The sequence below is a fragment of the Plasmodium falciparum genome (genome assembly GCF_000002765.6).
Source record: "Plasmodium falciparum 3D7 genome assembly, chromosome: 6".
Lineage (NCBI taxonomy): Eukaryota > Apicomplexa > Aconoidasida > Haemosporida > Plasmodiidae > Plasmodium > Plasmodium falciparum.
Window position 1 is genome coordinate 515001 of NC_004327.3, and position 12500 is coordinate 527500.

At 20.5% G+C, this 12500-nt stretch overlaps 6 protein-coding genes across 6 annotated transcripts in view; 2 read left to right on the forward strand and 4 right to left on the reverse strand.

Moving 5' to 3' along the window:
* PF3D7_0612200 (leucine-rich repeat protein) overlaps window positions 1–4548 on the reverse strand; it is a gene marked incomplete at both ends in the record, with an annotated part of 6577 nt that extends 2029 nt beyond the window's left edge. The window contains one exon of the mRNA XM_961017.1: window positions 1–4548. This exon is cut by the window's left edge and continues 207 nt beyond it. Within this exon, the coding sequence (XP_966110.1) occupies window positions 1–4548 (4548 nt within the window).
* A 1202-nt stretch (window positions 4549–5750) lies between these two features.
* PF3D7_0612300 (transmembrane protein 234, putative) lies at window positions 5751–6107 on the forward strand (the record flags this gene model as incomplete). The annotated part of the gene is made up of 1 exon (XM_961018.2): window positions 5751–6107. One exon carries the CDS (start codon window positions 5751–5753, stop codon window positions 6105–6107), a length of 357 nt encoding a protein of 118 aa, XP_966111.2.
* A 120-nt stretch (window positions 6108–6227) lies between these two features.
* PF3D7_0612400 (conserved Plasmodium protein, unknown function) lies at window positions 6228–6938 on the forward strand (the record flags this gene model as incomplete). Its single annotated transcript, XM_002808678.1, has 1 exon — window positions 6228–6938. One exon carries the CDS (start codon window positions 6228–6230, stop codon window positions 6936–6938), a length of 711 nt encoding a protein of 236 aa, XP_002808724.1.
* A 361-nt stretch (window positions 6939–7299) lies between these two features.
* On the reverse strand, window positions 7300–7665 carry PF3D7_0612500 (conserved Plasmodium protein, unknown function; the record flags this gene model as incomplete). The annotated part of the gene is made up of 1 exon (XM_961019.2): window positions 7300–7665. One exon carries the CDS (start codon window positions 7663–7665, stop codon window positions 7300–7302), a length of 366 nt encoding a protein of 121 aa, XP_966112.2.
* Window positions 7666–8656: 991 nt separating this feature from the next.
* PF3D7_0612600 (cytoplasmic tRNA 2-thiolation protein 1, putative) lies at window positions 8657–10105 on the reverse strand (the record flags this gene model as incomplete). The annotated part of the gene is made up of 1 exon (XM_961020.1): window positions 8657–10105. The coding sequence occupies one exon, from the start codon at window positions 10103–10105 to the stop codon at window positions 8657–8659; it is 1449 nt and encodes a 482-aa protein (XP_966113.1).
* An 881-nt stretch (window positions 10106–10986) lies between these two features.
* On the reverse strand, window positions 10987–12030 carry PF3D7_0612700 (6-cysteine protein P12; the record flags this gene model as incomplete). Its single annotated transcript, XM_961021.1, has 1 exon — window positions 10987–12030. The coding sequence occupies one exon, from the start codon at window positions 12028–12030 to the stop codon at window positions 10987–10989; it is 1044 nt and encodes a 347-aa protein (XP_966114.1).
* Window positions 12031–12500: the final 470 nt, after the last annotated feature.

Genomic DNA, 12500 nt, shown 5'->3' on the forward strand with positions numbered 1-12500 from the left:
TTCATTTTCTAACTTTTTTTTTTGTTCTAATAAATTATTAGTGTATTGTTTTTCTTTACCCAAATTTAAACAAGCATCTTTTAAATATAAAGCCAAATTATTACATAGCATACTATTTTTGTCATTATATTTTTCTGTATCTTTTAATATATTCACATCTTGTACATTTTTTATACATGTACCTTTATGATTATTTTGTGATAAATCATTTCTCTTTATAATACTTTGATTTTTTTTTTCATTTATATAATCATTAATATCTTCATTTTTAGGTACTTTTTTTTTTTCTACTAACAAAGTATCCTTTATGATAGAAGACATATTATGATCATGTTCTTCTTTTTTATTCCAGTTTTTTGTTTCCTTATTATTTTGAATATGTATAGGATAAGCTTGTTGTATATTCATCATATTCTTTGAAATTATTAAGTCCTTTATATTTTTCATATTATTTATATTTAAAGAATCGTTATTTAAAATATTTTTTTTTATTATTAACTTCTTATCCATATTCATTGTTCTTTCTGTTACATCTGTAGATTCTGATTTAAAAGATGAACAAGCATGATATAACTTTCTATTTTGTGGGTTCGACATTGGTAACTTATTTTTATTATTACATTTATATGTTACATTTTCTTTCCCTTCCTCAATTTTGTATATACAAATATCTTGGTTACTATAGCTTATATTCATTTCGTTTTTAACATTCCTTTGGATATTACATTTCTCTGTCTTTAAATTGTTGTCATCACAATAATTAGTCTTATTCTTTCTATAAGAAATATTTAAAATATTGCACACTTCTTTTTTTTCCTCATCATTGTATAGAGAATCTTCCATTTGATATTTGTCTTTATTTCCATTCATGTTTCCATTTGTTCCTCCATTTGTTCCTCCATCCCTGCTTCCATTTGTTCCTCCATTCATGCTTCCATTTGTGCCTTGCTTATTTAGTTGCTCCTTATTCCTTTTTTCATTAAATATACCTTGTGCATTCTCCTGCTTAGATATACAAATATCACCATCATCGATAATACCTTTTTCTTTACTGTTCTTATATTCGATCATTTTTTCTATAGTCCCTATCATTTTTTTATGATCATCCATATTGTATTTGTCTTCTTTTCCATAATTAATTGTAAGAGGGTTTGAGTTTCCCTTTTGTTTTGAACTTGAATGATTTTTATTTTTATCAGAAAAATTGGATAATTCTTTTATATTACAATTATGTATATTATAATCATCCATATGAATATTTTCTTTATTCATATTTTCTTTATTCATATTTTCTTTATTCATATTTTCTTTATTAATCTTTTCCTTATTAATCTTTTCCTTATTAATCTTTTCCTTATTAATCTTTTCCTTATTCACATTTTCTTTATTAATCTTTTCCTTATTCATATTTTCCTTATTAATATTTATAAGGTCACTATTCGATGTAAGCATGATTTCTTCACAGTCGCTATCAAACATATCACTCTCCTCCATAGAGGAAAAGTTGGTTAGAGTTGACTTATCCATGTCTCTATTTTTGTACAATATTTCTTTAAGTACATCATTAGTCTTTTTATTTTCCTTAAAAACAGATGGAAAGCAAATATTTCTTCCTTCCTTTTGTTTATACGTTTTATGTAATGAATTTATTGTAATCTCCATTTTATTTTTCTTTATTTTATTATTCTCTGTATCATTCTTATGACAATGTTTTGTATAAGAACAACGTTCTTTTGTATTTAATATATTATTATTTTCATGATTAATATTTATATTATTATTTGTATTCCTATTATTTATTTTTTCATTCAAGTATTCTTCGTTATGTCTTTCACATGATGGAAAAATGTTTTTTTTTTTTTCCTTCACAAGAGATTTGTTTATGTTATCATTACTTTTTATATATTTATAAATATTTTTTTTACAATTATTTGCCTTTTCTACATAAGACACATTTGATTCTTCAGATATATAATTCTTTTCTTTAGTATTCAAAATTTTCTTCTTAATATTATCTCTTTCTCTATTTTTATTTTGAACCTGATTTTCTTCTGTTTGGTTATTATCCCAGACAAATTCTCTTTTATTATTATCACAACTTTTCAATTTTATACATTCTTGGTTTTTTTTCCATGAATTTTGAGACGACATAATATTTGAAGAATTCCTGCTTACATTATAACTAATATGTTTAATCAGATCATCGATTTTTTTTTCATCTTCATCTTCATTTATTGAATATAAAAATTTTTTTTCCCTAGTTTTACAAGAATATAAATTTTTATTATTAAATGTGTCTTTTATGAATAAACTTTTATCTTTCTCTTTAACTTTTTTTTCTTCACCATAATGATTATTATCATCACCATAATGATTATTATCATCACCATAATGATTATTATCATCACCATAATAATTTTTATCATCACCATAATAATTTTTATCATCACCATCATTATTGTTATCATCACCATCATTATTGTTATCATCACCATCATTATTATCATCACCATCATTATTGTTATCATCACCATCCTTATTGTTATCATCACCATCATATCCTTCTTCTTCATTTTCTTTATTATTCCTTTTCCTTATCAATGCATATTCTTCTTCCTCGTTACTTTCAATTTCTGTATCATCTTCGCTATATAGAGGAGAACATTTCGATGACCTATTTATATTCGATTCACCATTGTCTTGAGAAGTATCATCATAAACTTCTTTTTCTTCATATGTTATGTCACTTAAATAATTATTTGTATTTTTATTGTTTTCCAATTTATTAATCTTGTTAAATGATTTCCCCATTTTTTCCATTATATAAGTATATTCATTCGAACTATCATCTTCGTAAAATGATTCTTCTTCATCTCTATCGTTAGGACAATTTTTTATATTTTCCTTATATTCGTTAATATTATGATCATCCACTTTGTCCTTTTTTATTTTTTCATCCAATATTTCCTTTTCTTCCAAACGGTCATTTAATTCGGTTCCTTTTTTCTTATTCTTTGGGTTCAAACTATAATTCTCTTCCTCAACGTAATTTATAAAATCGTCGTCTTCTTCTTCGTCTTCTTCTTCGTCTTCTTCTTCGTCTTCTTCTTCGTCTTCTCCTTCATCTTCTCCTTCATCTTCTCCTTCATCTTCTCCTTCATCTTCTCCTTCATCTTCTCCTTCATTTTCATCTTCATTTTCATCTTCATATTCTTCCCCCTCCTCTACTTCATCGTACTTTTTATTTTCCCCCTCACAATCCACATACCTTCCAGCTTCATTTCGTTCATCGTCCGACTCCCCATTGTGCACAAAATTATTTTTCTTTTTTTTTTTTTTGGATACGTCTAAGGAGAGGTTATCCGTAATAACATCAGTGCTTAACTTCCTCTTAACGTTAATATTTTTCAAAACATTATATACACTCATAAATAAATATTTTGGTTTGAGAACTTTATTATTTCCTTGAAGAAATAGATTCTGTAGGTTCTTAAAGTTTTTATATTTTTTTAAGATATAAACAAAATAAGAATAATAATTTGTATCTTTCCTTTCCATTTTATTTTTCTGATATTTCTTAAGCCAGTTTTTATTATCTAAAATATAAAATAATTGTACAGGATGATTAATAAAATTGGAACGTAAATCAAGAACTTTTAAATTTTTGAAAACGCTTAGACCTTTGAGATTAGTTAATTGGTTACCTCTTAAATGTAAAGTCTCTAAAGAATTAAAAAATAAAATCATAACATCTTGTTCTGTTTTATTAGAAATGAAATTATTCATATAAGCGTCATCAGAACATGAATCATTTTTTTCTCTTTTATTTTTATTTATTATATGTAAATATTTTTCAAATGTTGTTAATTTTTTTATATTATTATAACTAACATCAAGATAAATTAATTTATTTAAGGGTAAGTTCTTATTTGTGTACATATTCTTCTCATTTAATATATTACTATTAAAAGAGTCATATATAGATCTATTTCTTGTAACTTTTTTCTTCTCATGATTATTATTATGTTGATTCCTCTTCTCCTGTTCATTGTGATAATTATTCTTTTTATAATTCTTTGTCTTATTTTTTATAATATCCTTCCCACACAAAATATTATCATCTTCATCACAATAAAAATTATTATTACAATTTATGTCATCATTATCATTATCATTACCTTTATATACATTCTCGTTATTACATTTTTCATACGAATTATTTTCCTCACAAATGTCTTCATCATATTCTTCCTCTACCTTTTCAATTCCCTTAAAACATATATCTGTTAATAAATTATGGTCAGCTATAATTTTTTCCGTACAACATGGAATATAGTCATCATCTAATGATATCACTTCATTATGCGATATATTCAAAACTCTTAAATTTTCAAAAGCTCTTAATCCTTTTATCGATTTTATATTATTATGAGAAACGTTTAAATAAGTTATACTTGGGTAATCCAAATTTAACTCAATCAACTTTTCTAAGATAATATCACAGTCCTCTAAACTTTTCAATTTATTATTTGATAAATCTAACAACATTTTCTTTTTAAATAATAATGTATAATAAAAAGTTCACAAATTGGTAATATAAATACAATAAAAAAAAAAAAAAAAAAAAAAAAAAATTAAACATACAAATGTATATATATATATATATATATATAAATACATATATATGTGTATATATAATGCCATACTTTTGATACATAATAATAGTTTCTTTAAATAAAAATATGTCCAGTGCACATATATATATATATATATAATATATGTGTGTTTTTTTTTAATGTGGTTAAATGAAACGTTACATACATAAACCTTTTTTTATTTTATTATATTTTAATTTTGAAACAATTAATATATATATATATATATATATTCACACATAAAAATAAAATAAAAAAATAGAGAAAAATACAGACCTCCCTCTATTTTATAAAACGGAATGGATACAATGTATAATATATATATATATGTTTTATTTTTTATTTTTAAAAGTGTTGCAAAGACAATTATTTTAAATCTATTTTTTTTCTTGGAATTTTTACAAAAAATATATTCTTTGAAAAATAATTTTTTTTTTTTTTAAATATTTCCTAGAAAAAAAATTAAAAGAAATAATAAAAAATAAAAAAAATAAAAAATAAAAATATAAATATGAATAAATAAATAAATAAATATATATATATTTATATATATATGTTATATATGTGTATTATTTTTTAAATGTAATTAAAAAAGAAAAAAAAAAATACACATTTCCCGTTTTCAAAAAATGATATATTTACGCATTAATTTTACATATCTGTAAAAATAATTCCCACAGCTATTTTTTTTTTTTTTTTTTATATTTACTAGGATAATTTTAAATAAAAAATAAAAAATAAAAAAAGGAATTAATGACAATATATATAAGTACATGATAATATGAATAAATATAAGTAAATATAAATTTTATTATATTTCATATTTTATTAATTCATATTTTTTTAATTCATATTTTATTAATTCATATTATATTAATTCACATATTATTTCACATTATATTATTTCACATTATATTATTTCACATTATATTTTTTGACATTATATTTTTTGACATTATATTATTTCACATTATATTTTTTTCACATAATATTTTTTTCACATTATATTTTTTTCACATTATATTATTTTTTATTTTATTAATTCTTCTATTTTGTTTTTTTTATTAACTGCTTTTGGATTAGAGCCCCTGAAAGATGTACTTTTTTTTATACCTCATAATAGGAATATTATGGGGATGTACTAACGCTTTTATGAAAAAAGGATGTACTTATAAATCAAATGATAAAAATATAAATAAAGAAAATATTCTTTCAATATTTACAAATTATTATATTATAGTACCCTATATATTAAATCAAATAGGTTCTTTATTTTATTATTATTTATTAAGTAAATATGATATATCCTTAGTTATGCCACTATGTAACACCTGTTCCTTTTTTTTTACATATATTACTGAACTTGTAATTTTTAAAAAACGATTAACTTTAAATTCCCTTATGGGGTTCATACTAACTTCCTTGGGAATCTTTATATGTCTAAATTCTTGAAGTTTATTATATATAAATTATTATATATATATATATATATATATATATATTTTTTTTTTTTATGCACATGGATATATATTTTTTTCGTATATAAAATATTATGCCCTATGTAATAAAAAGATGAATATACTAATAAGTCTTGGTAACGATATAATAAATAGTTTTATAGGACAACAAAAGAAAGGAGATATAAGTCGAATGTTTTTAGAGTATTTTAAAAAAAAAAATTATTTTGATGAATGGATTAAAATAAGTTATATTAATTCATATATAAGCGAACAAAATAATATTATATTAATACAACCAATTACCTCTATTTTTGATATAAATGGTATAAGAATAAAGAATATATTAAATTATATAAATTATAATAATGTTATAAAAAAAAATGTATGTATAATTATTCCTGATATATATAGACCTATAGGAAAATATAAAATAAAAACATATGTCAAAATTCATGAAAAGTTAGGTAGCGATTTTTATAATATTTTACATGCAAATATAATAAATCATTTAAAAGATTATAATTATATGAACTTATGTTTTGGTATTCATAATTATATACAAAATAAAGATATACCTACAAATAAATCTATTCAAACTTATTTTAAGGAAAATATAAATGAACAAGAAAATAAAATTATACATAAAGCATTTCAATTAGCTAATGAACATTTACATAAACTTATTCTTAATACAAATATGATTACGACCAATTTTATCCATCACAAACAAAAATACCCAGCAATGGAACCTCGAAAAAATTTTAGAAAGGATACATCGAAGAGGAGATACATACTTGATGTGTATAAACATATGTACAAATAAGTAATGTTTGGTTCAATTAAACAAACAAAAGAAATAAATAAACAAAAGAAATAAATGAGCAAGGGTAAGAAGTAAAACACCATATACAAGTAACATATAAAAATATATCTATTATTTTTTTTGTCTCCATTTATATACATAATTAATTTAATTTATTTTATTTAAATTTTTTTTTAGTAAATTTGACTTTTTTAAAAAAATAAGTTATTTAATAAATAAACACATATACATATATACATATACATATACATACACATATATATATATGTTTTTTTTTTTTTTTTTTTTTTTTTTTTTTTTTTTTTTTTTCTCAAGTTTGTAAATATAGTTCAGCTCCAAAAAAAAAAAAAAAAAAAAAAAATTATAATACAACTGGCTTACATTTATTATTTATTTCTATAATTATATTACTAAAAATATCATCAATTCTTGTGTTTATATTATTTGTTGATAGTTGCTCTAACAATTCCTTACATTTAACAAATGAATTATAAAAATTTTTCAAATTATAACTAGTTGAAGATTTTATAAATTTTGCATCCTTTACAAGTTTTGTCATTTCATTCATATGATTTTTTATATATCCTTCCATATCTTTAAAATTTATTTCATTTTCTTTTTCTGCTCTTAATATTAATTTTCCTTTCTCTATTCTTTCTCCTACTTTCTTCAAAGATGATTCATAAATATTCTCAATGATATTCTCCCCCTCATTTCTTTGTCCCATCTCAAAAAAAAAAAAAAAAAAAAAAATTAAAAAATTAAACTGAAAGATAAATGACAACAGTCAAATTATGAAACATATAATATATATATATATATATATATATATATATATATATATATATATATATATATGTGAACATATATATTATTTTAATTAAATAATTAACAATAAAAAGTTTACTTTTTATACAAATGTGAGAAAGACACACATATAATAAAAAACAAAAAAAAAAAAAAAAACATATATATATATATATATATATATATATATATATATATATTTATTTATAATGATTAATTATATTAAGAAACAAAATTATGCCAACATGATATAAAACAATTAATAGTCATTTATTAAGAATAACAAAAAACTTTTTTAAATAATTCTTTTCAACAGAGATATCTACAAAACATATTCTGATTAACATAATTTTATCAATATTAATTCTTATACGAAAACAAATAAAATAAGGACAATGTATATATATGCATATATATATATATATATATATATATATATATATATATTACAATTTTAAAATGAATAAATTAATTTTCCTTTTATAAATATGACATATATCCTAAAGAAAAAAAAGCAATATATATTAAAAAATTATATGTACACATTTGTTATATACACATACTAATTTATCTACAAATATTAAGTGCCGTCATTTAAAATAAATATATTCATCTCAAATTTTATAAAAGCTAAAAGGTTTATATGTATGTACATTAAAAAAAATTAAGGAAAAGGTACAAAAAAATAAAAAAAAAATATAAAGTGATAATAATAAAAAAATGAAACAATTAAATATATATATATATATATATATTTTATATTATATTGCTACAAAAAAAAAATATAGAGAATAAAACAATTTCAACACTGAACCATAAAACATCGCGTGTTATTTTATTTTATTTTATTTTAATTTTTTTTTTTTTTTTTTTAATATGGTTTATATTTTAAACACATCCTATACATTTCTTTATCCTTCAACTTTCTTATTATCAAAATGTATAGATATTTTTTTCTTGGCTTTTTTTTTATTAGAGTATAGAAAAGAATTATCCGTATAATTATTTAAACCATCAATTATTAAACAAGCTTTACATATCTTATTCGAAGTATACGCACCACATTTTATACATACATTTAACGTTTTTTGATTTATAGAATTAAAATAAAAAAATTCAGCTGAATGAATAATGTTTAAAATAAACTGTGCATTAATCAATTCAATGTCTTTGATAAAACATCTCAAATTCCCACGAAATGAATTCGGAGAATAAGTACATTCTGTACTGAAATAATCTAATTTTAAATGAAAGGCATACAAAACAATTTCTTTTTCATAACACCACATTAAAGGCTTTAATCTTGGTAAAAAAAAAGAATTATTATTATTATTATTATTACTATTATTATTATTATTATTATTATTATTATCATTATTATTATTATTATTATTATCATTATTATTATCATTATTATTATCATTATTATTATCATTATTATTATTATTATCATTATTATATTTTTCCTCGTAATCTTGTTCACATTTCTGCATTTCCTTATTTTTCTTTCCCCCATCATTATTCAAATTATTATTTATACAACTACATTTTTCATTTAACCTCTCACTCATAATATCATTTAATATAATATCATCATAATTATCATTATTATCATAATTATCATTATTATCATTATTATCATTATTATCAACATTCTCATAATTTTTATATTTTTTTTGCCTTACTTGTTCAGGTCCATTTTGTACATTTTCTAAATTTTTTATTCCATTTTGGCTATCACCTGTACAATTATATTTTTTGTTCATATGATCTGCATTACTCAGATCATTTATATTTTTCGCTAGCTTGTCAATATCACCTCTGCACATGTTCATTAAAATGGTTTCCGCCAAATCATCAGCATTATGTCCTGTAACAAGTTTTGTTGCATTAAATAATAAGGCTCCTTTTTCGAATGATTGTCTTCTGAAGACTCCACAGACTGTACAATTATTTTTTTTTCCTATAAATTTTACAACATCATCCATTGTATACGAAAAAAGATTTTCAAATTTCAATATTTTTAATGGTAAATTATATAATTTTTCTAATTTATAAACAACTTTTAAAGAATCGTCACGATAACCTTTAATCCCTTCATCAATGGCAAGTAAAAATAATTCCCAATTGTAATTATATTTTTTTTTTAAGTTAACAAGTACATGAGCAAGTACACTTGAATCTTTTCCGCCTGAAACGGCTATACAAATTTTATCATTATCTTCAAACATTCTTTTCTTTAAAATTGTATCATGAACATCTTCTTCAAAGCTTTCTATAAAACATTCTTTGCATAATTTTTCTTTATTAGATGGTCTCATCATACAAACATTTTTTTCGTTACATTTCTCACACAGCATTTTTTAAAAGAAAATAAAAAATAAGCATAATATGATATGATATGATATGATATAATATGATATGATATAATATAATAATTATTTACAAAATTGTTTTCAAATATTTAAAAGTATATATAGAAATCAATTTTTCATTTTCGACATTTTGAAAATATTTTTTGGGATATATTTTTATAATCATATTATATATATATATATATATAATATATTTACTGTATTTTTTTTTTTTTTTTTTTTTTTTTTTTTTTTTTTAGATGATTATATAATCCATTGAGAATTTTTCTCTTTACATGTTATGGTATAAAGAATATTATATATAGAACAACAATGAATTTTACAAGGATATTTATAATAATTTTGTAGTAACATATGAAATTATTATAATGTTAATATAATATTATAACTGTTTTTATTTCTAAAAATTTTAATATCTTAAAACAGTATACATATATTACATATATATATATATATATATATATAATATGTGCTTATATTCATAAGATTTGATATTAATTAAAAAATAATGGTTCTTTTAAAATTATTCAGTACTAAAACAAAAAATTAAAAATTAAAAATATATACAAAAAAAAAAAAAATTCCTTTCTTTTCTTATCCTTTCCTTTTTTTTTTTTTTTTTATCTGCTATTAAAACTATGAAATTAAACCTAAAAAAAAAAAAATAACATATATATGTAAAATATATATATATATATATATATATATATATATATATATATATATAATATCATTCTTATGAAAAAAAATTGAGTTGTTTCAAAGTCCATATATATATGTATAATTTTGTGTAATATTTTGAATATATTATATTTTGCTTGTTTTTTTTTGTTTTTTTTTTTTTTTTTTTTTTTTTGTTTGAATATTTATAAGATGAATGATAAGAATGATGTGATAATAAAAGTGATGAAGGCACAATATGATGAAAGGGTTAAGAAAGAAGAGTTGGATATATAATCTTGGTATGTATTATCTCTTGAAGCAAGTTTAGTATTACTTGATGAAATGCTTGCTTCTACGGTAAAGACTAATTTTTTTTCATTATCTTTTGAACATACACAAAAGAATTTCCAATTATCAGAAATTAAACTTGGTAATCTTGAATAGAAAGTATTATTATAATGATCCATAATTATATTTGTTAATTTAAGTTTATTTTCTAGGTTTTCATTTTTCCCACTTAAATTGAATGCACTAACAAAACAATCATGTGGTTCAACAGAATAATTGCTTGGACATTTAAATCCGATTAAATCATTAGCATGTGCCTTAACTGTACATACAATATCTTGTTGGTTATTTGATGATTTATTAGATATTTCATTAATACTATATCCTTTTGAGAAAATTGTAGATTCGCTTGTTGTAAAATCACATCCTTTAACTTTTTCATTTAATGAAGGTATAATAATTTCAACTATTCCTCTATTTATTATATCTTTTTTACTTGAAGGATTTCCATTGGAACCATTAATAGTTATTGTTTTTTTATTTTCACAAAAACAATATATAGGTTTTTCAGGCATCATATTAGGTGGAATTCTGAAAGAAACTTCGTTAATTTTATTTGGTGTTAAACTACGTCTCATAAACATTGATGATCCGATTACAAACTCTTTTATTTTTTTTAAATGCATCATATTCCTAGATGCATATACCTCTTCAAAACAAGTTGGAGGATATAAATTATAATTTAATTTATCTGAACCACATTTTATAGTTACCTTTTCTAATACATTAGGAGTTAAATTACATAATTTAGTAACACTTGTTTGTTGATTAGGATGAAATTCTAATTTGTATACATCGTTAAAGTCACATGTTAAATTTTTATGCCCTTCACAAACAGACAACAAAATATATAATACAAAGGATATCCCTAAACAATACTTCTTACTTAATTTTATCATACTTTAAAAAAAAAAAAAAATTTATCTGAAATAATTATGCGTAATAAAATTGATAAATTATTTGTATATCTGAATAGCAATTTGGGGTGTACACACACCTTATTTAAATTAAACAATATAATATATATAAAAATGGGTATATATATAAAAAGGGGTATATATATAAAAATGGGTATATATAAAAAAATGGGTATATATAAAAAAATGGGTATATATATAAAAATGTTTATATATATATATATATTTTTTTTTTTTTTTTATTTATTTTTTTTTTTTTTTCACACCACATGTGGGTGGTAAAAATGTGTACATAAAAAAATAATGTTTATAATGTTTATAATGTTTATAATATATATATTATATCATATTTATAATTTTGCTTTTAAAAAAAAGGAAAATTTGTTCATTGCACAAAAGTTCTAGATCTGATAAATAATCAAATATATAAATATAAATAAATAAATATATAT